The 26,312-nt window shown below is 45.8% G+C and overlaps 1 protein-coding gene across 1 annotated transcript in view; it reads left to right on the top strand.

Moving 5' to 3' along the window:
• The window catches only part of LOC138638127 (probable cation-transporting ATPase 13A4), a 79,311-nt gene that overhangs the window by 9,830 nt on the left and 43,169 nt on the right, over nucleotides 1–26,312 (top strand). The window contains exons 6-8 of the mRNA XM_069727158.1: nucleotides 11,514–11,583; nucleotides 24,377–24,511; nucleotides 25,922–25,994. Coding sequence (XP_069583259.1) covers nucleotides 11,514–11,583; nucleotides 24,377–24,511; nucleotides 25,922–25,994 — 278 coding nt within the window. The remainder of the gene's footprint in view (nucleotides 1–11,513; nucleotides 11,584–24,376; nucleotides 24,512–25,921; nucleotides 25,995–26,312) is intronic.

Genomic DNA, 26,312 nt, shown 5'->3' with positions numbered 1-26,312 from the left:
GTGTCCAGCATATTGCCCCCAGTGTGTCCAGCATTCTGCCCGTTTGTCCAGCATATTGCCCCCAGTGTGTCCAGCATAATTCCCCCAGTGTGTCCAGCATTCTGGCCCGGGCCCCCCGGATTGCTGTTCACAATAACAAAAAAAACCTAGTTCTCCTCACCTGTATGCACTCCTTCAGCGATGCTCCCTCCAGCAGCGTGCACTCGCCGGCGTCTGACAATTTCATCAGACGCCGGCGACGTGCGGCTGTTAACTATTGATGTGCGGGCACGCACCCGCACATCAATAGCATTAAACTCCCACATACAATTAAACTGCCTCAGTGAGCAGATGAGATGGGGCCCGATGCCCCCAATGTCCAGCTTCCTGCCCCAGTGTGTCCAGCATATTGCCCCCAGTGTGTCCAGCAATCTGCCCCAGTGTCTCCAGCATATTGCCCCCAGTGTGTCCAGCATTCTGCCCCGTGTCTCCAATCATGCCCTGTATCTACATTCTGCCCATATCTCCAATCCTGCCCCATCTGTCTCCAGTCCTGCCCCCCAGTGTGTCCAGCATCTTTGCCCCCAGTGTCCAGCATCTCTGCCCCCAATATGTCCAGCATCTCTGCCCCTAATGTGTCCATCCGCTTTGCCTCCAGTGTCCAGAATCTCTGCCATCATTGTCCAGCATCTCTGCCCCCAGTGTCCAGCATCTCTGCCCCCAATGTCCAGCATCTCTGACCCCAGTATCCATCATCTCTGCCCCAATGTCCAGAATCTCTGCCCCCAATGTCCAGCATCCTGCCCCAGTGTGTCCACCAATCTGCCCAGTGTCTCCAGCATATTTGCCCCAGTGTGTACAGCATTCTGCCCCAGTGTGTCCAGCATCCTGCCCCCAGTGTGTCCAGCATCCTGCCCCCAGTGTGCCCAGCATCCTGCCCCCAGTGTCTCCAGCATATTGCCCCCAGTGTCTCCAGCATTCTGCCCAATGTGTTCAGCATATTGCCCCCCAGTGTGTCCAGCATATTGCCCCCATGTTTCCAGCATATTGCCCCCAGTGTGTCTAGCATATTGCCCCCAGTGTCTCCAGCATATTGCCCCCAATGTCTCCAGCATCCTGCCCCCAGTGTATCCAGCATATTGCCCCCAGTGTCTCCAGCATATTGCCCTCAGTGTGTCCAGCATATTGCCTCTAGTGTCTCAAAACTATTGCCCCCAGTGTGTCCAGCATTCTGGCCCAGTGTCTCCAGCATATTGCCCCCAGTGTGTCCAGCATTCTGCCCCAGTGTCTCCAGCATATTGCCACCAGTGTGTGTTTAGCATTCGGCCCCAGTGTCTCCAGCATATTGCCCGCAGTGTGTCCAGCATATTGCCCCCAGTGTGTCCAGCATTCTGCCCCAGTGTGTCCAGCATATTGCTCCCCAGTGTGTCCAGCATCCTGCCCCCAGTGTATGCAGCATATTGCCCCCAGTGTGTCCAGCATATTGCCTCCAGTGTGTCCAGCATATTTCTCCCAGTGTGTCCAGCATTTTGCCCCAGTGTCTCCAGCATATTGCCCCCAGTGTGTCCAGCATTAGGCCCCAGTTTCTCCAGCATATTTCCCCCAGTGTGTCCAGCATATTGCCCCCAGTGTGTCCAGCAATCTGCATCAGTGTGTCCAGCATTCTTCCCCAGTGGGTCCAGCATACTGCCCCCAGTTTGTCCAGCATTCTGCCCAGTGTGTTCAGCATATTGCCCCCCAGTGTGTCCAGCATATTGCCCCCATGTTTCCAGCATATTGCCCCCAGTGTGTCTAGCATATTGCCCCCAGTGTCTCCAGCATATTGCCCCCAATGTCTCCAGCATCCTGCCCCCAGTGTATCCAGCATATTGCCCCCAGTGTCTCCAGCATATTGCCCTCAGTGTGTCCAGCATATTGCCTCTAGTGTCTCAAAACTATTGCCCCCAGTGTGTCCAGCATTCTGGCCCAGTGTCTCCAGCATATTGCCCCCAGTGTGTCCAGCATTCTGCCCCAGTGTCTCCAGCATATTGCCCCCAGTGTGTGTTTAGCATTCGGCCCCAGTGTCTCCAGCATATTGCCCGCAGTGTGTCCAGCATATTGCCCCCAGTGTGTCCAGCATTCTGCCCCAGTGTGTCCAGCATATTGCTCCCCAGTGTGTCCAGCATCCTGCCCCCAGTGTATGCAGCATATTGCCCCCAGTGTGTCCAGCATATTGCCTCCAGTGTGTCCAGCATATTTCTCCCAGTGTGTCCAGCATTTTGCCCCAGTGTCTCCAGCATATTGCCCCCAGTGTGTCCAGCATTAGGCCCCAGTGTCTCCAGCATATTTCCCCCAGTGTGTCCAGCATATTGCCCCCAGTGTGTCCAGCAATCTGCATCAGTGTGTCCAGCATTCTTCCCCAGTGGGTCCAGCATACTGCCCCCAGTTTGTCCAGCATTCTGCCCCCAGTGTGTCCAGCATCCTGCCCCCAGTGTGTCCAGCATATTGCCCCCAGTGTCTCCAGCATATTGCCCCCAGTGTCTCCAGCATTCTGCCCCTATGTGTCCAGCATATTGCCCCACAGTGTGTCCATTATATTGCCCCTAGTGTGTCTAGCATATTGCCCCCAGTGTCTCCAGTATATTGCCCCCAGTGTGTCCAGCATCCTGCCCCCAGTGTGTCTAACATATTGCCCCCAGTGTCTCCAGCATATTGCCCTCAGTGTGTCCAGCATATTGCCTCCAGTGTGTCCAGCATATTGCCCCCAGTGTGTCCAGCATTCTGCCCCAGTGTGTCCAGCATATTGCCCCCAGTGTGTCTAGCATCCTGCCCCCAGTGTGTCCAGCATATTGCCCCCAGTGTCTCCAGCATATTGCCCTCAGTGTCTCCAGCATATTGCCCCCAGTGTGTCCAGCATATTGCCCCCAGTGTGTCCAGCATTCTTCCCCAGTGTGTCCAGCATATTGCCCCCAGTGTATCCAGCATCCTGCCTCCAGTGTATTCAGCATATTGCCCCCAGTGTGTCCAGCATTCTGCCCCAGTGTCTCCAGCATATTGCCCCCAGTGCGTCCAGCATTATACCCCAGTGTCTCCGGCATATTGCCCCCAGTGTGTCCAGCATATTGCCCCCAGTGTGTCCAGCATATTGCCCCCAGTGTGTCCAGCATAATTCCCCCAGTGTGTCCAGCATTCTGGCCCGGGCCCCCCGGATTGCTGTTCACAATAACAAAAAAAACCTAGTTCTTCTCACCTGTATGCACTCCTTCGGCGACGCTCCCTCCAACAGCGTGCACTCGCTGGCGTCTGACAATTTCATCAGACGCCGGCGACGTGCGGCTGTTAACTATTAATATGCGGGCGCGCACCCGCACATCAATAGCATTAAACTCCCACATACAATTAAACTGCCACAGCACCAGTAGGGGCCCCAGTGAGCAGATGAGATGGGGCCTGATGCCCCCAATGTCCAGCATCCTGCCCCAGTGTGTCCAGCATATTGCCCCCAGTGTGTCCAGCAATCTGCCCCAGTGTCTCCAGCATACTGCCTCCTGTGTGTCCAGCATTCTGCCCCGTGTCTCCAATCATGCCCTGTATCTACATTCTGCCCATATCTCCAATCCTGCCCCATCTGTCTCCAGTCCTGCCCCCCAGTGTGTCCAGCATCTTTGCCCCCAGTGTCCAGCATCTCTGCCCCCAATGTGTCCAGCATCTCTGCCCCTAATGTGTCCAGCCGCTCTGCCTCCAGTGTCCAGAATTTCTGCCATCATTGTCCAGCATCTCTGCCCCCAGTGTCCAGCATCTCTGCCCCCAATGTCCAGCATCTCTGACCCCAGTATCCAGAATCTCTGGCCCCAATGTCCAGAATCTCTGCCCCCAATGTCCAGCATCCTGCCCCAGTGTGTCCAGCAATCTGCCCCAGTGTCTCCAGCATATTTCCCCCAGTGTGTACAGCATTCTGCCCCAGTGTGTCCAGCATCCTGCCCCCAGTGTGCCCAGCATCCTGCCCCCAGTGTCTCCAGCATATTGCCCCCAGTGTCTCCAGCATTCTGCCCCAGTGTGTCCAGCATATTGCCCCCATGTGTCCAGCATATTGCCCCCAGTGTGTCTAGCATATTGCCCCCAGTGTCTCCAGCATATTGCCCCCAATGTCTCCAGCATCCTGCCCCCAGTATGTCCAGCATATTGCCCCCAGTGTCTCCAGCATATTGCCCTCAGTGTGTCCAGCATATTGCCTCTAGTGTCTCAAAATATTGCCCCCAGTGTGTCCAGCATTCTGCCCCAGTGTCTCCAGCATATTGCCCACAGTGTGTCCAGCATTCTGCCCCAGTGTCTCCAGCATATTGCCCGCAGTGTGTCCAGCATATTGCCCCCAGTGTGTCCAGCATTCTGCCCCAGTGTGTCCAGCATATTGCCACCCAGTGTGTCCAGCATCCTGCCCCCAGTGTATCCAGCATATTGCCCCCAGTTTGTCCAGCATATTGCCCCCAGGGTGTCCAGCATATTTCTCCCAGTGTGTCCAGCATTTTGCCCCAGTATCTCCAGCATATTGCCCACAGTGTGTCCAGCATTAGGCCCCAGTGTCTCCAGCATATTGCCCCCAGTGTATCCAGCATATTGCCCCCACTCTGTCCAGCAATCTGCATCAGTGTGTCCAGCATTCTACCCCAGTGTGTCCAGCATACTGCCCCCAGTTTGTCCAGCATTCTGCCCCCAGTGTGTCCAGCATCCTGCCCCCAGTGTGTCCAGCATCCTGCCCCCAGTGTGCCCAGCATCCTGCCCCCTGTGTCTCCAGCATATTGCCCCCAGTGTCTCCAGCATTCTGCCCCAGTGTGTTCAGCATATTGCCCCCCAGTGTGTCCAGCATATTGCCCCCATGTGTCCAGCATATTGCCCCCAGTGTGTCTAGCATATTGCCCCCAGTGTCTCCAGCATATTGCCCCAATGTCTCCAGCATCCTGCCCCCAGTGTCTCCAGCATATTGCCCTCAGTGTGTCCAGCATATTGCCTCTAGTGTCTCAAAAATATTGCCCCCAGTGTATCCAGCATTCTGCCCCAGTGTCTCCAGCATATTGCCCCCACTGTGTCCAGCATTCTGCCCCCGTGTCTCCAGCATATTGCCCCCAGTGTGTCCAGCATTCGGCCCCAGTGTCTCCAGCATATTGCCCGCAGTGTGTCCAGCATATTGCCCCCAGTGTGTCCAGCATTCTGCCCCAGTGTGTCCAGCATCCTGCCCCCAGTGTGTCCAGCATTCTGCCCCAGTGTGTCCAGCATATTGCCCCCCAGTGTGTCCAGCATCCTGCCCCCAGGGTATCCAGCATATTGCCCCCAGTGTGTCCAACATATTGCCCCCAGTATGTCCAGCATATTTCTCCCAGTGTGTCCAGCATTCTGCCCCAGTGTCTCCAGCATATTGCCCCCAGTGTGTCCAGCATTAGGCCCCAGTGTCTCCAGCATATTGCCCCCAGTGTGTCCAGCATATTGCCCCCAGTGTGTCCAGCAATCTGCCCCAGTGTCTTCAGCATATTGCCTCCAGTGTGTCCAGCATTCTGCCCCGTGTCTCCAATCATGCCCTGTATCTACATTCTGCCCATATCTCCAATCCTGCCCCATCTGTCTCCAGTCCTGCCCCCCAGTGTGTCCAGCATCTTTGCCCCCAGTGTCCAGCATCTCTGCCCCAAATGTGTCCAGCATCTCTGCCCCTAATGTGTCCAGCCGCTCTGCCTCCAGTGTCCAGAATCTCTGCCATCATTGTCCAGCATCTCTGCCCCCAGTGTCCAGCATCTCTGCCCCCAATGTCCAGCATCTCTGACCCCAGTATCCATCATCTCTGGCCCCAATGTCCAGAATCTCTGCCCCCAATGTCCAGCATCCTGCCCCCAGTGTGTCCAGCATTCTGCCCCAGTGTGTCCAGCATATTGCCCCCCAGTGTGTCCAGCATCCTGCCCCCAGGGTATCCAGCATATTACCCCCAGTGTGTCCAACATATTGCCCCCAGTGTGTCCAGCATATTTCTCCCAGTGTGTCCAGCATTCTGCCCCAGTGTCTCCAGTATATTGCCCCCAGTGTGTCCAGCATTAGGCCCCAGTGTCTCCAGCATATTGCCCCCAGTGTGTCCAGCATATTGCCCCCAGTGTGTCCAGCATTCTGCCCCAGTGTGTCCAGCATATTGCCCCCAGTGTGTCCAGCATCCTGCCCCCAGTGTGTCCAGCATATTGCCCCCAGTGTGTCCAGCATATTGCCCCCAGTGTGTCCAGCATATTTCCCCCAGTGTGTCCAGCATCTCTGCCCCCAGTGTCCAGCATTCTGGCCCGGGCCCCCCGGATTGCTGTTCACAATAACAAAAAAAACCTAGTTCTCCTCACCTGTCCGCACTCCTTTGGCAAAGCTCCCTCCAGCAGCGTGCACTCGCTGGCGTCTGACAATTTCATCAGACGCCGGCGACGTGCGGCTGTTAACTATTGACGTGCGGGCATGCGCCCGCACGTCAATAGCATTAAACTGCCACATAGCATTAAACTGCCACAGCGCCGGTAGGGGCCCCAGTGAGCAGATGAGATGGGGCCTGATGTGGGCCCCCTCTGCCCACCAGGCCCATATGCCAGTCAGGGCAGTAATGCCCTGATAGCGGCGGTCAATCCAGATTGACCTCATTATAATCCGCCACTGCTGCTGCCTGTAACTAAACTGAGGCCCTCTCCTGCGTGTTGGCTTTGTCCTGTATGGCAGACAGCGCAAGCCTATCACTGCCTTTTTACTGGCAGTCCTGGGCTCTTGGTCTTCTGTGGTGCCTCCGGGTGTTCGGTGTGGCCAGGGAGCTTACAGTCCCCTGCCCTCCAGATTTGGCTGTTGGGGTGTACAGCACCGGCACAGTCAAGGACGCTGGCATCCTTCTTGTCAGCGCTCCACTCCAGGGTCAGCTCTGACACAGCTGCAATTCCCAAAAGCCCTTCTCTCTGTTCCTCTCTCTATCCTCTCCTCAGACTAACTCCCTAACAGACTACCCTGACCCCTCCTCCTGACCAAAGTGAGAGCAGCTCTCCAGAAATCGGGTCTACAGCTCCCCCTTCTGGCCTGGAGCAGGGATTGTGATGCATGCTATGTATTACCTGGCATGGGGATCTCTTCCTGCTTCCATGCATGACATCACCCTTCCGAGGGAGGCAATGTCAACGTGGCAACCGGACACTGGGTTGCCACATAACCACCGAGGGGCACAGGGAAAATAGAAAGTGTGCAAAATCCCTTTAAACTCCTATGAAAAAACACATGGTTTGAACTTGCTCAGTGGTGCAATACCCTGTTATCCTCACAGGAAAGTATAGCATACACACGGGATGGAAACAGATAGCAAGAACTCACAGTCAGCGAGAACACACAGCAAACCTCCTCTCGGGAGGAGCCGGAACTCTAATGGCTTGATGCCAGCCCTGAATTCACACAATCTCCTCTCAAGAGGTGCCAAAATTCTCATAGCACAGGGCCAGCCCTGAGCAGATGCTGACACAGATCACTGATGTCCCACTGGTAGCAATTACCTTGCTCAACACACAAAATGCACAGACAGAGAGGTAACATATCCACTCACACATACACCAAACACAAGTGACGTTAGCACACCCTCATGCTTTGTTGAAAGCACTTTGTGCACCAGGTTTAACCCCAAACTCTCTCACCCATTCGGATGGGGCATCGCCCATGGGCCAATCCTGAGCTGCCACATCCAAGCATCCAAGCACCAATGACAAGGCGCCATACCACAGACATGCTCATTAAGGTGATTCCTGGACATAGTCTCCAGAGAGTGGGGTTGACTCTGTTTACCACTAGTTACCATAGGCTTTAGTTGGAGAGCCAGTAATAACCACACGTGTATCCGGAGCCTGAACAAGATGCTGGGACCACTGTCTATGCTAAGCAGTTGACCCAGTGGCTGGGCCTGGATGGGAGACCAGAGAGTCAAACAGTGTATGCAATTTATCCCATACAGCAGGGAAGTCTTGGCCTCTAACACTTCCCACCATCTGTGGTTCCTCGGGTCCTTTTGTCTGTGACCAGACATCAGAGGTCTCTGTGCATTGACATAAATCATAACAATATGACATCATGATGTGTGCCTCATCAGCCCAGCGTACAGGGACATCTGAGATCTTGTCACAGCCAGAAGTCTCTGTCTAGAGTAAATATAATTATACTGAATGGGGGGTAAGAAGATTCGGACCGTAATGGTGGCGATCTGGACAGCAGACAGTAAGCTTTATATGTGGCGGCGCAAGTGAAAGGAGAGGTGAGTATTAGAATTTTTTTTTTTTACATCTTACATCTATTATGATAAAAATTCAATTTGTGGAGAATTACTTTGCTGAAATTCAAATTTCCTGCTAAAATTTACATGATTTCGAGAAATTGAATTTTGTCTTATCCGCTCATCTCTAGTATTACCTGGTTCTGACTCTTTTGGGCCTCATGCTGCTCCCAGTAATTTCCACCCATGGCTCTTGCTTTCCCTCCAGTAGATGTGTGTTGCTAAGTTCTTGACATACTCAGCTCGGCCATTTCATGGGCATGGATACCCATAAAGTGAAGTCCCCTCTGCAGTGCACCTGCTCCTGATGGCTAAACCAAGCACTGTATGTCACTGAGCAGCAATGCAGCATGGGAACTGAGGGAAGCAATTATGCGACAGGAGTGCTGGCACAAATGTCACAGAAAAGAGGATCTTTCCCCATCTTCATTTCACAGCTTTTCAAGAATGGAGGAATATATTACTTAAGAAAATACTTTTCCTAGGGTCATCATGGTGGCTCAGTGGTTAGCATGGCAGCCTTGCAGCGCTGGAGTCCTGGGTTCAAATCCACCCATGGGCAACATTTGCAAGGAGTTTGAGTGGGTTCCCTCTGGGAATTCCGGTTTCCTCTCACATTCCAAAGACATACCGATAGGGAATTTAGATTGTGAGCCCCATCGGGGACAGCAATGATAATGTGTGCAAACTGTAAAGAGCTGCGGAATATGTTAGCGCCATATAACAATAAAGATTATTATTAGAACTCCGAGAACAAAAACGCTCAGTTTACTGGGCCCTATAACCATTATATGAGGAGTGCATCTCTTTTTTTATTTGCTTTTTCAATAGAAAGGTACTGTATATATGAAAGTTTGCAAGTTAATAGTGTAGATGTAAAAATCTTTTAACATTAGGCTCATAGGTGTTTTGACAATTTTGTAGGTAAAATATGCATTTTTATAAGTGGGATAACAGATTATTGTTAAAGATTGTGAAATGAAAAACTTGCCATTTGCTTGAGGTTGATGATGGTCCAAATTTCCTTTGGCATAATGAGCTTATTTTAATAATTTTTCAACTTCCTAAAAGCAATGTTTAAAAACTGAAGAATATTTTCACAGATTTTATTTAAGCGCATGCTATCCAGTTTTGGCCTGTATAACAAAACATTTATTCAGGGTTTTTTTAAATCTTTTCGCCGATATTGTCATAAGAGAAGTTGGTCTGTTTCGGAGTGGGTTTTAATGGCTTCAATGTAGGATACATGAAACTTGTCAAGAGACTTTTATTAACTTTTTATTGGAAGGAATAAAAACAAAATAGCAAATCTGCCACTTTTTTTGCATTTTAAATTTTACGGTATTCACTGTGCTGCACAAATAAACTGTTAATTTTATTCTGTAGGTCAGTATCATTATGGGGATATTACATTTCTTGAATGCTATAGTTTCTAATTATGTTTTATAATTTTTGTACAATTAATACAGTCTTTAAAAAAAGTATTTGTTTCGTGTTTCATATTTTGACAGCTTATCTTTGTATGAATAACTGTAATTTTCATTGTTTCCATTTTACAGCATATATGATTTTTTTAGCATGTTTTATTACACTTTTGAGATGCAAGTTGAATAAAACAGCAATCTTTATTCTGCTGGTCAATACAATCACAATTCCAAATGTATGTATTGTGTTTTATATATTATACATTCTGTTTTGTTACTTTTGCAGTAGACACAACTTTTTAAAATTATTTTTTTGGTTACGGTATTCTGATACCCATATTTTTCTTATTTTTCCATATTCATGGCTGTATAAGAGCTTGTTTCTATGGGACAAGCTATAGTTTTCACTTGCACTATTTTTGGGTTCATACAACTTTTTGATTACTTTTTTTTGCAGTAGGTATGAATGAAAAACGATAAATCTGATTTTTTTTATTTAATTTTAGTTTTATAGATTTTTCCATGCAGTATAGTTGAAATGTGAACTTTATTCTGCAAGTCAATACATTTACAGTGATAGCCAATGTATATTGTTTTTATGATCGTTTTTACTTTTGCACAAGAAAAATAATTTAAAAAACAATCATTCGGAAAGCCGAGACTTATTCATATTTCTATTCACAGAGGAGTCTCCGTTTTTGCATAATGTGTGGTAGTTTTATTGATACTATTTTGGGATACATGTAACTTTTTAATCATTGTTTTAGCGGCAATATAAAGAAAAATAGCAATTATGGCATAGTATTTATTGTCTTTTTTAAGGTGTTCAGTGTTTGGAATAAATCATACAGTTTTATTGCACAGATTAATACAAATGTGGCAATATAAAAAATGTGTCGCTTTTTTGGGGGGTTGTTTTTCCACAAACTAAGCTATTTTTATTAAAACTGTAATTTTGTATTTGTCTTTATTTTTACTTTATAGGTAAACTTTTTTTTACCATATTTACCATACTTGTCCTTTAAGTACTACAAAATAATTTCAACATGTGGTTCTTTGATAAATGCACTACCGAGCCTTCCAGCATTTGACTGACAAGTAGCTTTGTTGACCCTGCCTCCATGCAAGATCTGATAGACTGAAGTATGAGACCAATGTTAGGATGATCAGTTGCCATAGTAAACCGACCCCGTGATCATGCTCCAGGGACGTCAATGGGCTAAAAGGGGAGCGAACTCCCTTTGCTACACTTTTACATGCCACTGTTACTACTGACAGCGAAATGAGAGGGTTCACAGTTCCAGGATCAGAGTTAGCTCTGGTTCCAGGACCTCATGCAGAGATTAGCTGTGTATACAGCCAGATCCTGCCGCAGATGGCACAGCTCCTATGCCCATGCCATTCCTAGCGTATAACTGTATGCCTAATTAGAGAAGAAGTACGAGAAGAGCCAGCTCTTTAAGGCCTAGGTGCATGGATCCTGTAGCTTACTCGCAGCTTCGACTAAGAACACTTTTTGTGTTCGAAACGCGTCAGTTTTATTTTCATCTCCATCTGACTTTTTTAAATTGATTTTTTTCTATTAATAAAGGTGTTTTTATTCATACATCTATTTTTCTTCTCTTAAGAGTGCTGGATTTTCTTCTCTTTTTTTTCTGTATGCCCAATTACTACTACTTGCAGTATGGATTTATAGTTATGCCTTTTGCAGGAAGGGGTTAATGATGAATCTAAAAATTAAAATCTCTACTTTGTATTAATTACAAAAATTGTTACAATATTTTACCTTTAACATAATTTTTGATCACTCCTACTTTTTTTTTATTTAGACGATCTATTTGTGGACCCAATGTGATTGAAGTTGATATTGAGCCAATCTGGAAATTACTTTTCAAAGAGGTAATTTTTCTTACATAACATGCTTTTAGTAAATATACTCAGAAACAATATGATCATAAAATAATCAGAGCACAATAAATAAGAGATGCAAAAATGCTACAATAAATGTAATAAAAAGTCCCAAGAAAAGTCTAAAGTAATGCCCATACAGTACAAAGCCTCTTTAACAAATTTTCAGTGGAGCTCATCAAATATAGGAGGAGAAAGTCCACAAAGAAATAAAACAAAATTAGGCGCGCTCAACACTTACTTTCACACTTCCATCGGTACGGGGCTGTCGCCGTTGTACCGACGGACGTTGTGCAAAATAGTGCACAGTTTTCAGATGCATCTGCTGCCCATTATGAGTTCCCGGGAGGAGGGGGCGGAGTTTCGGCCGCGCATGCGCGGACGCGTTGCACAAGAAAGCGTTACATTGAACTTTTTTTGTGATGATGTTCTGCCAATTACCGACACATCCAGTGCACGACGTATGGAACATATGTCCATACGTCACGATGCATCGGTACTACAAGTCTATGTGCACAAAACGCATCCTGCGGGCAACTTTGCAGGATGCGTTTTTTGCACAGAACGAGGCATTGCAACGTCTTTATAAAGACGGAAGTGTGAAAGTAGCCTTACGCAGATTAAAAAGTTTCATAAAAAACTTACAGACCACCAGCTATTGTATTGATGCCTCGCCCCAGCAGTTTTTTCAATCAGGCAGCATACATTAGAACAGATGCTGGATTATGGCTTTACATTTGGCTGGTGTTTTCAAAGCCAAAGATGTTCTTCTGCAAATAAAGGATATCATTCTCTATAAATCAGAGAAGCCGAAACATAGTGTTAAACTGTTATTCAAATTTTATTGTAACACACAATTAGCATACTGACAAAATAGCATAAATATAGTTAGCACACGAAATTTGGAAAAATACATCGAATCTCGTCAAGCTAAACCATATGCTAATATTTGTGCTGATCCTATTCTCTTTGTGAGTATGCTAATTGCGATTAAGAATGAAAGAAAATGTGCTCATGGTTTTACACTATGTTTTGGCTACTCTGATTTATAGCCATTTATTTAAAGTGGAACAACTGCCAAGTTTATAGCCGTAACATAACATCTATTCTAATAGATGCTGTCTGAACAGAAGAACTGCCTGGGCAAAGCATTAATATAAAAGCTGGTGGTCTGTGAGATTTCTATGCTACCATTCACACTGTGATAATATTGAGTTGCCCTAATTCTGCTTTTTAGTATTCAGAAAAGATAAAACAAAATAAGTAGTTGAAGTGACTTTCAGGCTCCCCCTGCTAAGGTTCACTGCCTTCGTTGTATGCGTTGCACAATAATTCCCCTCGTTCAGTATTGGTTTGTTAGGCCGGGGTCACACATGCGAGAAACACGTCCGAGTCTCCCATGTGAAATCCAAGCTCTGGCGCCGGCACACTAGAGCGGAGCGTGCGGCTCCATGTGTTGCTATGCGACCGCACGCTCCGCTCTGGAGTGCCGGCGCCAGAGCTTGGATTTCACATGGGAGACTCGGACGTGTTTCTTGCATGTGTGATCCCGGCCTCAGCTTGTACCTTATAGTAATTCTACCTTTAAAGTTATAGAAAGCAACCCTTTGTGTAATGACTTCTTCATAAGCTGGTGATTTGCTTTTGTGTTTATACACAGCAGTCAAACTGAGAGGGCAAGCCAGAGAAGGAAGGAAGAAAGCATCAGTATGAGCCAATGATAAAATAAGGAGGTGTGTTTCAGACTACCACAGGCTCCCTCTAGGCATTGCGATAATATAGATGAGCTCCAATTAGCCATAGAACAAGCACCAAGGAAAACAAAAATAAAATAGTTATTCTCCTTAGAAATTGAATTGCAAATATTTTTTACCTCTTAGCTAGGCAGTAGCTTTATTGGGATTGTCTGGTACTTTTACATTGATTACCAATCCTTAGCTTAGGTTATAAATACTAGATCGGTAGGGGTGCAGCATCCAACACCTCCACAGATCTTTTATTCCCGGGCCTTGCAGCAACCAGATATGATCAGTTGCAGACCAGAGCAGCTCCATTAACTGCATAGCTGCCACACCAAGGTACTGCAGATCCACCCATATTCATCTGAGTAGGGGTGGATGTGAAGTACCTTAGCGTGTGCAGTATGCAGTTGACAGAGTTATGTTGTGGAGCTCCACAATTGATCACATCTGGTTGCCACCGGCATTGGTAAAACTGACTGGTGGGGTATCAGATGTCACAACACCAATAATCAGGTATTGACGATCTAAGCTAAGGAAAGGTCATCAACATTTTGGTACCATAAAACTCATTTAAAGTAAAAGCACAGGAGAGATACTTTAATTTTGTAGAAGTAAAAAAATAATTGTGGAAAAAAGATGAATTTTTACAAAATTGTTTTTATAATTATTTCAGTTCTAGCTGTAGCATTCTGTCATATGTTGGACAATACACTGTACAAGATAAAAATTACAGCAATGAATCCTTTTAGAAAACAAAAGGCTATTTCAGGCGAAAGCAGGGGTGGGCAGGTAATTTTCTCGAGGGGCCACTCGAGAGACAATGACTGTTATGGAGGGCCGAACCAAAAGGCCGAAATTAATTCTTCTCAATATTAATATCAACATATTATCATTATTATATTAAAATAACTATATTAAAGGGAACCTGTCACCCCCAAAATCAAAGGTGAGCTAAGCCCACCGACATCAGGGGCTTATCTACAGCATTCTGTAATGTAATAAGCCCCCAATATATCCTGAAAGATGGGAAAAAGAGGTTAGATTATACTCACCCAGGGGCGGTCCTGCTGCGGTCCGGTCGGATGGTCATCGCGGTCCGGTCCGGGGCCTCCCATCTTCATACGATGACGTCCTCGTCTTGTCTTCACGCTGCGGCTCCAGCGCGTGGTACTTTTTCTGCCCTGTTGAGGGCAGAGCAAAGTACTGCAGTGCGCAGGCGCCGGGAAAGATGAGCATAATCTAACCTTTTTTTCCTCATCTTTCAGGATACATCGTGGGGTTATCTACAGCATTACAGAATGCTGTAGATAAGCCCCTGATGCCGGTGGGCTTAGCTCACCTTCAATTTTGGGGGTGACAGGTTCCCTTTAAGATTAGTTATATCACTTAATATTGAGCAGAATTAAGTATGCTAACATCCCCCATATACCATTAGAACCTGAATACAGTTCCTTTAATATATCATATGAGGTCCACACAGCCTTCCTATGTCCAGCATCTGAGGCCCACACAGTCTTTCCATGTCCATTATCTGAGGCCCACACAGCCTCCCCATGTCCATCATCTGAGGCCCACACAGCCTCTCCATGTCCAGCATCTGAGGCCCACACAGCCTCTCCAGGGCCAGCATCTGGGGCCCACACTGTCTTTCCATGTCCATTATCTGAGGCCCACACAGCCTCCCCATGTCCATCATCTGAGGCCCACACAGCCTCTCCATGTCCAGCATCTGAGGCCCACACAGCCCCTCCAGGGCCAGCATCTGAGGCCCACTCAGCCTCCCTATGTCCATCATCTGAGGCCCACACAGCCTCCCTATGGTCAGGATATGAGGCCCACACAGCCTCCCCATGTTCATGTTAAGACCCTCATAACCTACCCATGTCCATGATAAGACCCCCATAGCCTCCCCATGTCAAGATCCACATAGCCACCCTATGTCCATAAGACCAATATAGCCTCCATATGTCCATAAGACCCATTTAGCCTCCCCATGTGCATGATAAGACCCATATAGCCTCCCCATGTCCATGATAAGACCCATATAGCCTTCCCATGTCCATAATAAGACCCATATAGCCCCCCATGTCCATGATAAGACCCATATAGCTTCCCCATGTCAATAAGACCCATATAGCCTCCCCATGTCCATAAGACCCATATAGCCCCCCATGTCCATGATAAGACCCATACAGCCTCCCATTATTCATGATAAGACCCATATAGCTTCCTCATGTCCATGATAAGACCCATATAGCCTCCCTATGTCCATGAGAAGACCCATATAGCCTCCTAATGTCCATGGTAAGACCCATATAGCCTCCCCATGCCCATGATAAGACCGATACAGCCTCCCCATGTGCAACCAAACATCTCATACACATAAATAAAGAAAAAAACAGATGCTCAACTTTCTCCTGTTCCAATGATGCTCTGCTCTGCTTCTGTCTCCGATGCGCTGACTCACCCCAGTACACAGCTGATGCGATAACATGACATCATTGCGTCAGCTGTTTCACATGCTGATTGGTGGAGGAAGTGGCCGGAGGCCCCTCCACCAATGCAGTCAGTGTGGATGGAGAGTGACTGCAGTGACTGCGGAGACAGCGGGCAGACGTGCTAGCGGGTGGAGACAACAACCGAGCGGGCATGGTGCGGCCCGTGGGCCACTGTTTTCAGCCCCTCAGTTGTCTTGGTGGCAGGCTGGACTGGAACAGCCAGAGGGTCGGATGTGGCCCACGGGCGCACTTTGCCCAGGTCTGGGTCAAAGTATTCTAACAATAGCAGTTGATGACGGAAAATCCATTTCAAAGAAATTTCTGAAGAGTAATTTGTTACAAAATCTTTGGATGATCAATCACATTTTTAGTGGTTACAAAGGTGTTTGATAAATATTACACTTTTTTTTAGTTTATTTAATAAATGTCACAAATAGATTGTGAGCCCCATTGGGGACAGCGATGACAATGTGTGTAAAGCGCTGCGGAATATGTTAGCGCTATATAAAAATAAAGATTATTATTATTATTATATTATTATTATTATTACATATAAAGTAAAAGGGAAGTAAATCTGGTATTTTAGGCTCAGTTAGCTTTGACACCACCACAGACAGGGGTCTTATCTTCTCTCAGTTAATAATACACAGAAAATATATATTCCCTTTGTGCACAGTAGTGCCATGTTTTATAGATTGTAAACATTTTAAAATAGAGAATACATATTGCTATAATCAGGAGATTTATTTAACAAACTCCATAGGTGTATTCATATGCATGCTACCTGTTTTTTGTTCATTGTTTTACAAAGCTGCAACAAGACAGTGACAAAACAGTCACATGAGAATGCAGCCTAATTGGTGTCAAAACATCTGTCCTCTATAACCCAATTTCCAGAAGCTACTACAGTTTCTTTTGCATCAATAGAAAAGATGGGCAGCTGGTGACCTGGCTCCAGTATTATCATACAGGTAACAGTCCATGACAACCAGTATACAACCAACCTGTTTTAAAGTAAATAATAAATTACCTGTGTTAAGGTACCGTCACTAGTGTTGAGCATTCCGATACCGCAAGTATCGGGTATCGGCCGATACTTGCGGTATCGGAATTCCGATACCGAGATCCGATACTTTTGTGGTATCGGGTATCGGTATCGGATACATAGAGATGTGTAAAATAAAGAATTAAAATAAAAAATATTGATATATTTACCTCTCCGGCGGCCCCTGGACTCAGCGCGGGTAACCGGCAGGCTTCGTTGTTCAAAATCAGCGCTTTTAGGACCTGAGAATCACGTCCCGGCTTCTGATTGGTCGCGGGCCGCCCATGTGACCGCCACGCGACCAATCACAAGCCGCTACGTCTTTGAAAGTCATTAACGCGCTCATTTTTAAAAATGAGCGCATTAATAGCTTGCGGTGACGTCGCGGCTTGTGATTGGTCGCGTGGCGGTCACATGGGCGGCCCGCGACCAATCAGAAGCCGGGACGTGATTCTCAGGTCCTAAAAGCGCTGATTTTGAACAAAGAAGCCTGCCGGTTACCCACGCTGAGTTCAGGGGCCGCCGGAGAGGTAAATATATCAATATTTTTTATTTTAATTCTTTATTTATTCGGACTCCCATGACAGCACTACGAGAGAGGGGATCCGCCCTTCAGGAACAGGAAACCTACAGATACAAAAGGGCGGCACCTCTCCCCATGCATCAGTTGGTTTCCTGTTCCTGGAGGGACAGGATCCTACAGATTTCTCGTAAGGAGCCCAGGCCGGCCGGTCGAATCTGGTAGCGGGGGGGTCTCCTACCTCGACCGGTGCGGAAAGTCCTGGAGACGCCACGGTGGTCCAGGCTGGACTGCACGTCAGTGGCGTTGGCAGCAGGGAGCAGGGTCCGGAGGATTCCTTGTCTCCGGAAGCCGGCGTTGGTAAGTTTCATTTCCCCCCCCTGAGCAGACGGCGGCAGTGAGGTGCGGTGGTGTGGTTGCGGCGTCGGAAGTGGAGCGCCGTCCGGAGCACTGCTGGGCATTCCCGGCGTCCTGCATCGCTCACTGAGCGTTTCCGGAACGCTCTTTGGGCCAACCTTGGATGAGCTGCTCGAAAAGGCTGGAGATGATAAGAAGAAATTTCCTAATTTGTCATCAGCTTCTTACCGGCGTCCATTTAACAGAAGGAGATTTGGTCGTGGAAGGAAGCGCGCATCCTCACCCTCTAGAGAAAATTTTAGATGGGAGGATAGACGCAGGAGAGGTACGGGTTACATGTTTCGCCGTTCCTCAAAAGAACGTAAGAAACCAGACCAATGACTAGCAATCCCTGTGGGAGGGAGATTGTCAACCTTCTCTTCCGCTTGGACTAACATCACGAATAGTGTCTGGGTCCGAGGTATTGTATCGGAAGGCCTAAAATTGGAATTTGTTCATTGGCCTCGTGATAAGTTTATGCTAACCCCCTTGCGTTCCTCCACTATTGAGCAGACGGCCTTAGAGTCAGAGGTCATGACTTTATGCCGTAAAAATGTACTGATTGAGGTTCCGGAGTCAGAGAGAGGAAGAGGATTCTACTCTCCTCTTTTTTTGATTCAAAAACCAGACAAGTCGTTCAGGACTATTATCAATCTTAAATCCCTTAATGAATACCTGGTTAATAACACGTTTAAAATGGAGTCAATCAGTTCTGCAATAAAGATGTTGTTTAAACACTGCTTCATGGTAGTTGTGGACTTAAAGGATGCATACTATCATGTTCCTATCCACGAAAACTTCCAGAAGTTTCTACGTGTGGCGGTGTCTATGGGAGGTATTGTTCGCCATTTTCAATTTAGAGCCCTTCCCTTCGGCCTCTCAACGTCTCCCCGGGTATTTACTAAAGTAGTTGCGGAGGTTATGGCGCACTTACGTGAATCCGATATTCTCATTGTTCCTTATCTGGATGATTTCCTAATAGTGGGGAACTCAGTAGACCATTGCCTGGCTCAGGTTAAAACAGCTATATTTAAACTGGAAAATCTGGGCTGGATCATAAATTATGATAAATCCCGATTGCAACCCCTAAAGACCCAGAGGTTCCTAGGGCTGCTGTTAAATTCCGAGTCCCAACAATGCTGTCTTCCGCCTGGTAAATTGCTTCATATCCAACAACAGGTGTTAAAAGCAATTAATAAACCATCCATGACCCTTAGACAGGCTATGTCTTTGTTAGGTTCCCTAACTTCCTGTATCCCCGCCGTCCGTTGGGCCCAGTTCCACTCCAGGCCTTTACAGTTTGACGTACTACATTATGATAGGGTCTTACAGGGTTCCTTGCAGGGTCAGATGACATTGAGTCCAGGGGTTCTTACATCTCTTAGATGGTGGCTAGAGGAAGACAATCTGTCAGCAGGAGTTCCCTGGGTGACTCAGGTGACTCGGGTAATCACAACAGACGCCAGCCCCACTTGGTGGGGGGCTCACATGGGTGACGTGGTAGTCCAGGGTCTATGGGACCCCCAAACATCAGCCTCTTCCAATCAGAAGGAGTTGATGGCAATTGAATTCTCAATTAAGGAACTCCTCGTGTATCTACAGGGTCACCATGTCAAAATCCTCTCCGACAACCAGGTGGCAGTGGCCTACGTGAATCACCAAGGTGGAACACGCTCCAAGTTCCTGATGGAAATAGCGGACCGCCTGCTCCGGATAGCGGAAAACCATTTTCTATCTTTAACAGCAGTGCATATAAAAGGGAAGGAAAATATAAGGGCGGACTTTCTAAGTCGAAACACCTTAAGACAAGGAGAATGGTCTCTGAACTCAAAAATCTTCAACCAAATTGTCCGCAGGTGGGGTCATCCAGAGGTGGACTTATTTGCCAGCAAGGACAACAGAAAAACGAAAATATTCTGTTCCTTGAATCCCAGGGAATATCCGCTGGCAGTGGATGCCTTCCTGATCAGATGGGATTTCCGGTTGGCTTATGCGTTCCCCCCGCTAAACCTGTTGCCTCTGGTGGTCAGAAAGATAAGGGAGGATCAAGCGAGAATCATACTGATCGCTCCGTTCTGGCCCCGAAGAGCTTGGTTCTCCTGGCTCAGGACCATGTCGGTGGAAGACCCCTGGGTACTGCCGGACATCCCGGACCTACTTCATCAAGGTCCGATCAACCATCCACAAGTGAAGGGTCTCCATTTGACGGCATGGTCTTTGAGAGGTCACTGTTAAAAAACAGAGGATTTTCTCCAAATCTCATTGATACCCTTATGAAGAGTAGAAAACTCATAACAACTAAGATCTACTCTAGAACTTGGAGGAAGTTTCTGGCCTCTTCAAATTTTAATATCGAAGAGGGTTTACCAATTAACCAGATTCTAGAATTCCTGCAGAGAGGGCTAGAGCTAAATCTATCCACGAGTACGCTAAAAGTACAAGTCTCAGCCCTAGGGGCCCTATTTTCTTGTAACATTGCTGGTAATTATTGGGTATCAAGGTTCATCAAAGCAGCTAGTAGGTCCAGACCTATACACAGGAATAGGTCAATGCCTTGGGATCTCAATCTAGTCCTCTCTGCTTTGACTAAAGAACCGTTTGAGCCTTTACATTCAGCCTCACTTAAATTACTATCCCTCAAAACAGCATTTTTGGTGGCAATTACATCTGCTCGTAGGGTAGGAGACATACAGGCTCTTTCTAGGCTCTCCCCCTATACAGAGTTTCTACAGGACAGAGTAGTCCTCAGACCAGATCCAGCTTATTTACCGAAAGTGGCCTCAGATTTTCATAGATCTCAGGAGATAGTTCTACCATCATTTCTCCCTAATCCTTCTAATTCCAAAGAAGAGTTACTCCATACGTTAGATGTTAGGAGATGTCTCTTAGAATATATATCAGTCACTGATGCTTGGAAGAGAGAGGAGGCTTTGTTTCTATCCTTCCAAGGTCCCAGGAAAGGTCTTAGAGTGTCAAAGTGCACGTTAGCGAAGTGGATTAGGGAGGCTATCTCTCTGGCTTATACTGCAGGTGGAAGTCCTGTTCCGCAGAATCTGAGGGCACATTCCACCCGGGCCATGGCTACATCCTGGGCTGAAAGATCTGGAGTTTCCATCGACCAGATATGTAAGGCGGCTACGTGGTCATCCCCTTCCACCTTTTTCAAGCACTATAGGTTGGACTTGGGGTTCTCTTCTGATCTCACCTTCGGGTTAAGGGTGCTACAGGCTATAGTCCCTCCCTAAGGTAGTTTACATCTCTGTAATTCTCTCGTAGTGCTGTCATGGGAGTCCGAATAAAGCATTAAGCTACTTACTGGTAGCAGCATTTTTCGGAGGCCCATGACAGCACCCTTAGTTCCCTCCCTATTCACGTGGGGGTTGCACTTCCTATAGTATATATAATGAGATAGATAGATCTCACGTGTGGTATATAGTTCAATATGATGGATTATTTTTGTACATAAACTGTATATAATGTATGTTTGTGTGCTACTAACCGCGGTAGTCCTCTCAGGCTCTAATATACAACTGATGCATGGGGAGAGGTGCCGCCCTTTTGTATCTGTAGGTTTCCTGTTCCTGAAGGGCGGATCCCCTCTCTCGTAGTGCTGTCATGGGCCTCCGAAAAATGCTGCTACCAGTAAGTAGCTTAATGCTTTTACACATCCCTATGGATCCCAGGGCCTGAAGGAGAGTTTCCTCTCCTTCAGACCCTGGGAACCATGAGAATACCTTCCGATACTTGATGTCCCATTGACTTGTATTGGTATCGGATATCGGTATCGGCGATATCCGATATTTTTCGGGTATCGGCCGATACTATCCGATACCGATACTTTCAAGTATCGGACGGTATCGCTCAACACTAACCGTCACATTAAGTGACGCTGCAGCGATATAGACAACGATGCCGATCACTGCAGCGTCGCTGTTTAGTCGTTGTGTGGTCGCTGGAGAGCTGTCACACAGACAGCTCTCCAGCGACCAACGATGCCGAAGTCCCCGGGTAACCAGGGTAAACATCGGGTTTCTCAGCGCACGGCCCTGCGCTTAGTAACCCGATGTTTACCCTGGTTACAAGTGAACAAATCGCTGGATCGGCATCACACACGCCGATTCAGCGATGTCAGCGGGTGATCCAGCGACTAAATAAGGTTCCAGACTTTCAGCTCCGACCAGCGATGTCACAGCAGGATCCTGATCACTGCTGCGTGTCAAACACAACGATATTGCTATCCAGGACGCTGCAACGTCACGGATCGCTATAGTTATCGTTCTAAAGTTGTTCAGTGTGAAGGTACCTTTAGACAACAGCTCCTGCTTAGCAGAAATATGTTGAATAGTCTTCATGTCACATTGAAAAAGGCCTAGAAATACCTGCCCAATCAATCACTAGCTGAGGTGTTGGGAATCGGAAATCATGAAAAGTTAAATAAAATTATTAAAATGCAAATGAGCTGTTAAGATGTATGAATCAAAGATAGATCTCCCTGAGAATCTACCACCAAAGGTTATTTTAAATAAAAGAGAGTTTTACTAGTGTAAGACATGGAGATTACGAGAGCGGACTGTCAGTAAATACATATCTCACACTGGTATTGCATATAATATAAAATAAAATAGGCTCTCAGGGAGATCTAGCTACTTATGTCCGACCCATAGATCTTAACAGCTCATTTATTTATTTAAAAAAAATATCAAGGTATCATTTAATATAACTTATATGACCTACAATCCCATATACAGACAGCATTGGAGGGTTCATCCTACTGACACATTACCTTTAAACATCTTTATCACTACTGATAACCTGTGTGTAGGCAGAGTCCTTTATGCTTTCTAAAAGAAAAAGAATGTATAATAGTTATAATATATCCCATGAAGGGATAAACAGAGCCGTGGAAGTTCAGTTGAGTCCAAAGTTTGGTTCTGGTACCCAAATTTGACCCGAACATGTCTCCTGAACCAAACCCAATAGAACTTTGGTGCTGGTAAATGGCTGTAAAGAGCTAGGGGGCTGCAAAAGGATGCAAAATAGGGGTATGAGCAGGGAAATTGCCCTGAAAAAAATGTAGATGGGAAAATTACTTAAAAGAACATATTTAAAAAGATAAATAAGAATCTTGAACCAGGAGGCGGAGGTCCAAGTGGAGGAGCAGAGCAGAGCCTTGCATGTGTAGTTTACTGTACTTGCTAATTATAATTAATAAATAAGTAAATGAAAAAATTAATGTGCGGTCTCCCTATTTTTAATTACCAGCCAAGGGAAAGCGGACAGCTGTGAGCTGTCTGGGAAGGGGCCAATACAATTCAGAGAACGAGGCTCCATAGACTAGAGCAGCAGCCACATCGTCGCCCATGAGACATGATCGCAAATTACCTATGCAGCCTCGAGAATGAGGTTGCATAACTCACTCATGGTCATGTCACCGCTCATCATTCCGGCTCTCACACTGTACTCCTCGAGACCCGGTGAAGTACAGCATGAGACCGGCAGTGGCTGCTGCTCCAGTCTATGTCCCCCATTATTTGACGGAGGCTGTGATTTTCGTGGGACCTTCATGTGGACTATGGTGGACTGGTGTGGTGTTGTTTTTTTAATAAATGGGTGAAAGAGGAAAATATTTGGAGAATTTATTTTCAAATAAAGATTTTTTTGTGTGTTTATTTATTTTGACTAGGGTGTTTGTAATGGAGGTGTCTGACAGATGCCTCTCCATTATTAACCATGGGCTTGATGTCAGCACCAGCTTCTAACATGAACCCCATAATCCACTTACCCCGATTGCCACCACACCAGGGCAAATGGAAAGAGCCAAGGATTGGGGCATCTAATGAATGCACCATTTCTAGTGCAGCTAAGATCTGGCTTTATTAAATTGGGAAGGGGCCAATATCTATGGACTTTCCCAGCCTATAAAAAATCACCCCCACACTGTCTGTTTTGCCTTAGCTAGTTATTAAAATTAAGGGACACTTCACATCAATTTTAGGATCCCCAATTTTTAATAACTATCAATGGCAAAGCTGACAGCTGGGGGCTGTTATTAATAGGATGGGAAGGTCCATGGATATTGACCCCTTCTCAGCATAACACCAGATCACAGCTGTCTGCTTTCCCTTGGCTGGTTATTAAAAATATGGGGACCGCATGCCATTTTTTAAAATTATTTATTTATTTTACACTGTCAGGCCAGGTCATGTGGTGTGCTGGATAATCACAGCTATTCAATTAATTGGCATGGCTATGATGGGCCCGGACATGCCCACAGCCTTAAAGCTCATTGATTGGCTACACTGCAGTCTTTCAACATGATTTATTAGGATGCTGAACCTGAACAGAAACATGTACGTCCAGTAAGAAGTTGGTGTTAGGGGTTTGACACCGGACACTAGGTGCACAGTACGAACCTCAAACTTTACTATTGGGATTCACTCATTCCTAAATCCATGCTTACTTAGTGAAGAATAAGTCAAAATATCAACTTTTTACTGCTCCTTTTATGTAACTCACATTTTTTGTAATATATACAAGACTTGGGCTATGATTATTAACCATTTTTTTGTCTCTTTTTTTGTAGGTTTTAAATCCTTTTTATGCCTTTGAAATGTGTAGTTTGGCCCTTTGGTTGGCCGTGGGCTTCATAGCATATTCCATTGCTGTTATTATTATGACTCTCATTTCCATTGTTTTTACTGTTCATGATCTTAGAAAGGTGGGTAATACTATTAATACCAAATTTAAGCTTCTAACTAAGAACAAATATTCCCTAATCTGTAGAATTTTACTCACGGGAAGATGATTCTCTAGGGACATGACAATTGAATGTAATCTTGTTACAGCTATAAGCCAATTGCATAAATATAACTAAATATTACTATATCACTAAATATGTAGAATTTCTAGAGGATGATGTACTTTAAAAGTATTTTTTGTGGAAATATTCTCACCATCTCTCAACACAAATTATGCAGAAAACTTTATTCCTTAAAAATACGTTGAAAAATAGACGTTTTTATTTTTTGTCAGCGACACCACCACTATTTTCCAGGATTTATTCCTGATATTGCATTTATACTAATTTCCATAGTGATAGGCTGTATTTTCAGGAATATGCCATGGACAAAAAAATAAAGTGGGCCTTTTCTTGCAATCCTTGACATCCCCTTTAAAACTTGATTTTTAAGTGAAAGCCACATATTTGAAAACTTTTCGTAACAATGCCAAGTTAATGTCAGGTGTTTAAGTTATTGCTTTTTGTTATTTTTATAACTCGTGTTTTAGTTGCAGATTTAATGTAATTGTTCATTTTATACAGTTTCATGAAAGGGGCATTCTCAAGTTGTCTCTTGAGCAGCTCAGAGGGCTCTCCTTACTTCCTGGTGGTGGGTGCTCCTCCTTGAGTGGCTACTAGACATTAATGGTCTGTCATGTCTTGTTCTGAGTCACTATATTTAAATGTAGAGATAACAGGAACTTTGAACAAGCACACAGTTCTAGAAAGTGAGAGCCCTGATTAGCACTGCTGTGGAAACTGCCTATGTGATGCTGGGTGCAGTGCTTGTACTGTGATTAGGCAGGGCTTGTAGGAACCTTTGAGCTGGAGATGGAGGAGAAGATGAGAGAAAAATAAGAGCTGCATATTAATCAATGTGGTATAGTAAGCTATGGCTGTTACTAACTTCTCTCTTGGAATATAACTACTGTAATCACTTAACCGGGGTCTGGGGAGGCACTAGTGTCCAAGCTCGATGGAAACCATTTGTACACTATGAAAGTTAAAAACTGTCCAGAGAATGACAGCAAATAGAAAAAGTAAGTCAATTGTAAACGTGCTTATTTTAATGCTGATTAACTACATAAAGCATTTTAATAACTTGAGAATACCCATATAAAGAAAAAACAAACATATAGGAAATCTTTCAGAATGTCATCCTATTTTCTTTGCTTTGTAAGCAATGCATTAAAATATGCGAACAAAGAAAAAAATAAAGTTCCATTCACTCAGCAGGCAGGACTAAGTTCCAATCAAGTAGAGTGATGAAATGACTGCACTTTTGTAAATATAACACTTGCGGTTCTGTTTTCCCCAAACTGAAATCTATCTTCTCATTTTTATCCAAAGGAATCCGTAAAGCTTCATAACCTGGTGGAGTCTAACAACAGTATGAAAGTGACCATACGGCAAAAAAATGGAGGTATGTTGCTTTAAGGCTACAAGTGAGCTGGACTATATTGTTTTCAGTTAATTTCACAATTTTTCACATGCTAAACTGACCACATTATGATAAAGTGTCTGAAGCTCCAAATAAAACATATTTTGTTATTTTCTTATTTCTCATTTCTGGTATGGAGATATTAGCTTGTAAACTTCTCTGGTGGTGTTTACTTTCCTCCTTGCATGACTTTGCCCAATCTTAAGGTACCGTCACACTAGACGATATCGCTAGCGATCCGTGAAGTTGCAGCGTCCTGGCTAGTGATATCGTTCAGTGTGACAGGCAGCAGCGATCAGG

The sequence above is a fragment of the Ranitomeya imitator genome, chromosome 5 (assembly GCF_032444005.1).
Source record: "Ranitomeya imitator isolate aRanImi1 chromosome 5, aRanImi1.pri, whole genome shotgun sequence".
Taxonomy (NCBI): domain Eukaryota; kingdom Metazoa; phylum Chordata; class Amphibia; order Anura; family Dendrobatidae; genus Ranitomeya; species Ranitomeya imitator.
The sequence above is the reverse complement of the archived record's forward strand: the minus strand, read 5'-3'. Positions and strand labels throughout refer to the sequence as shown.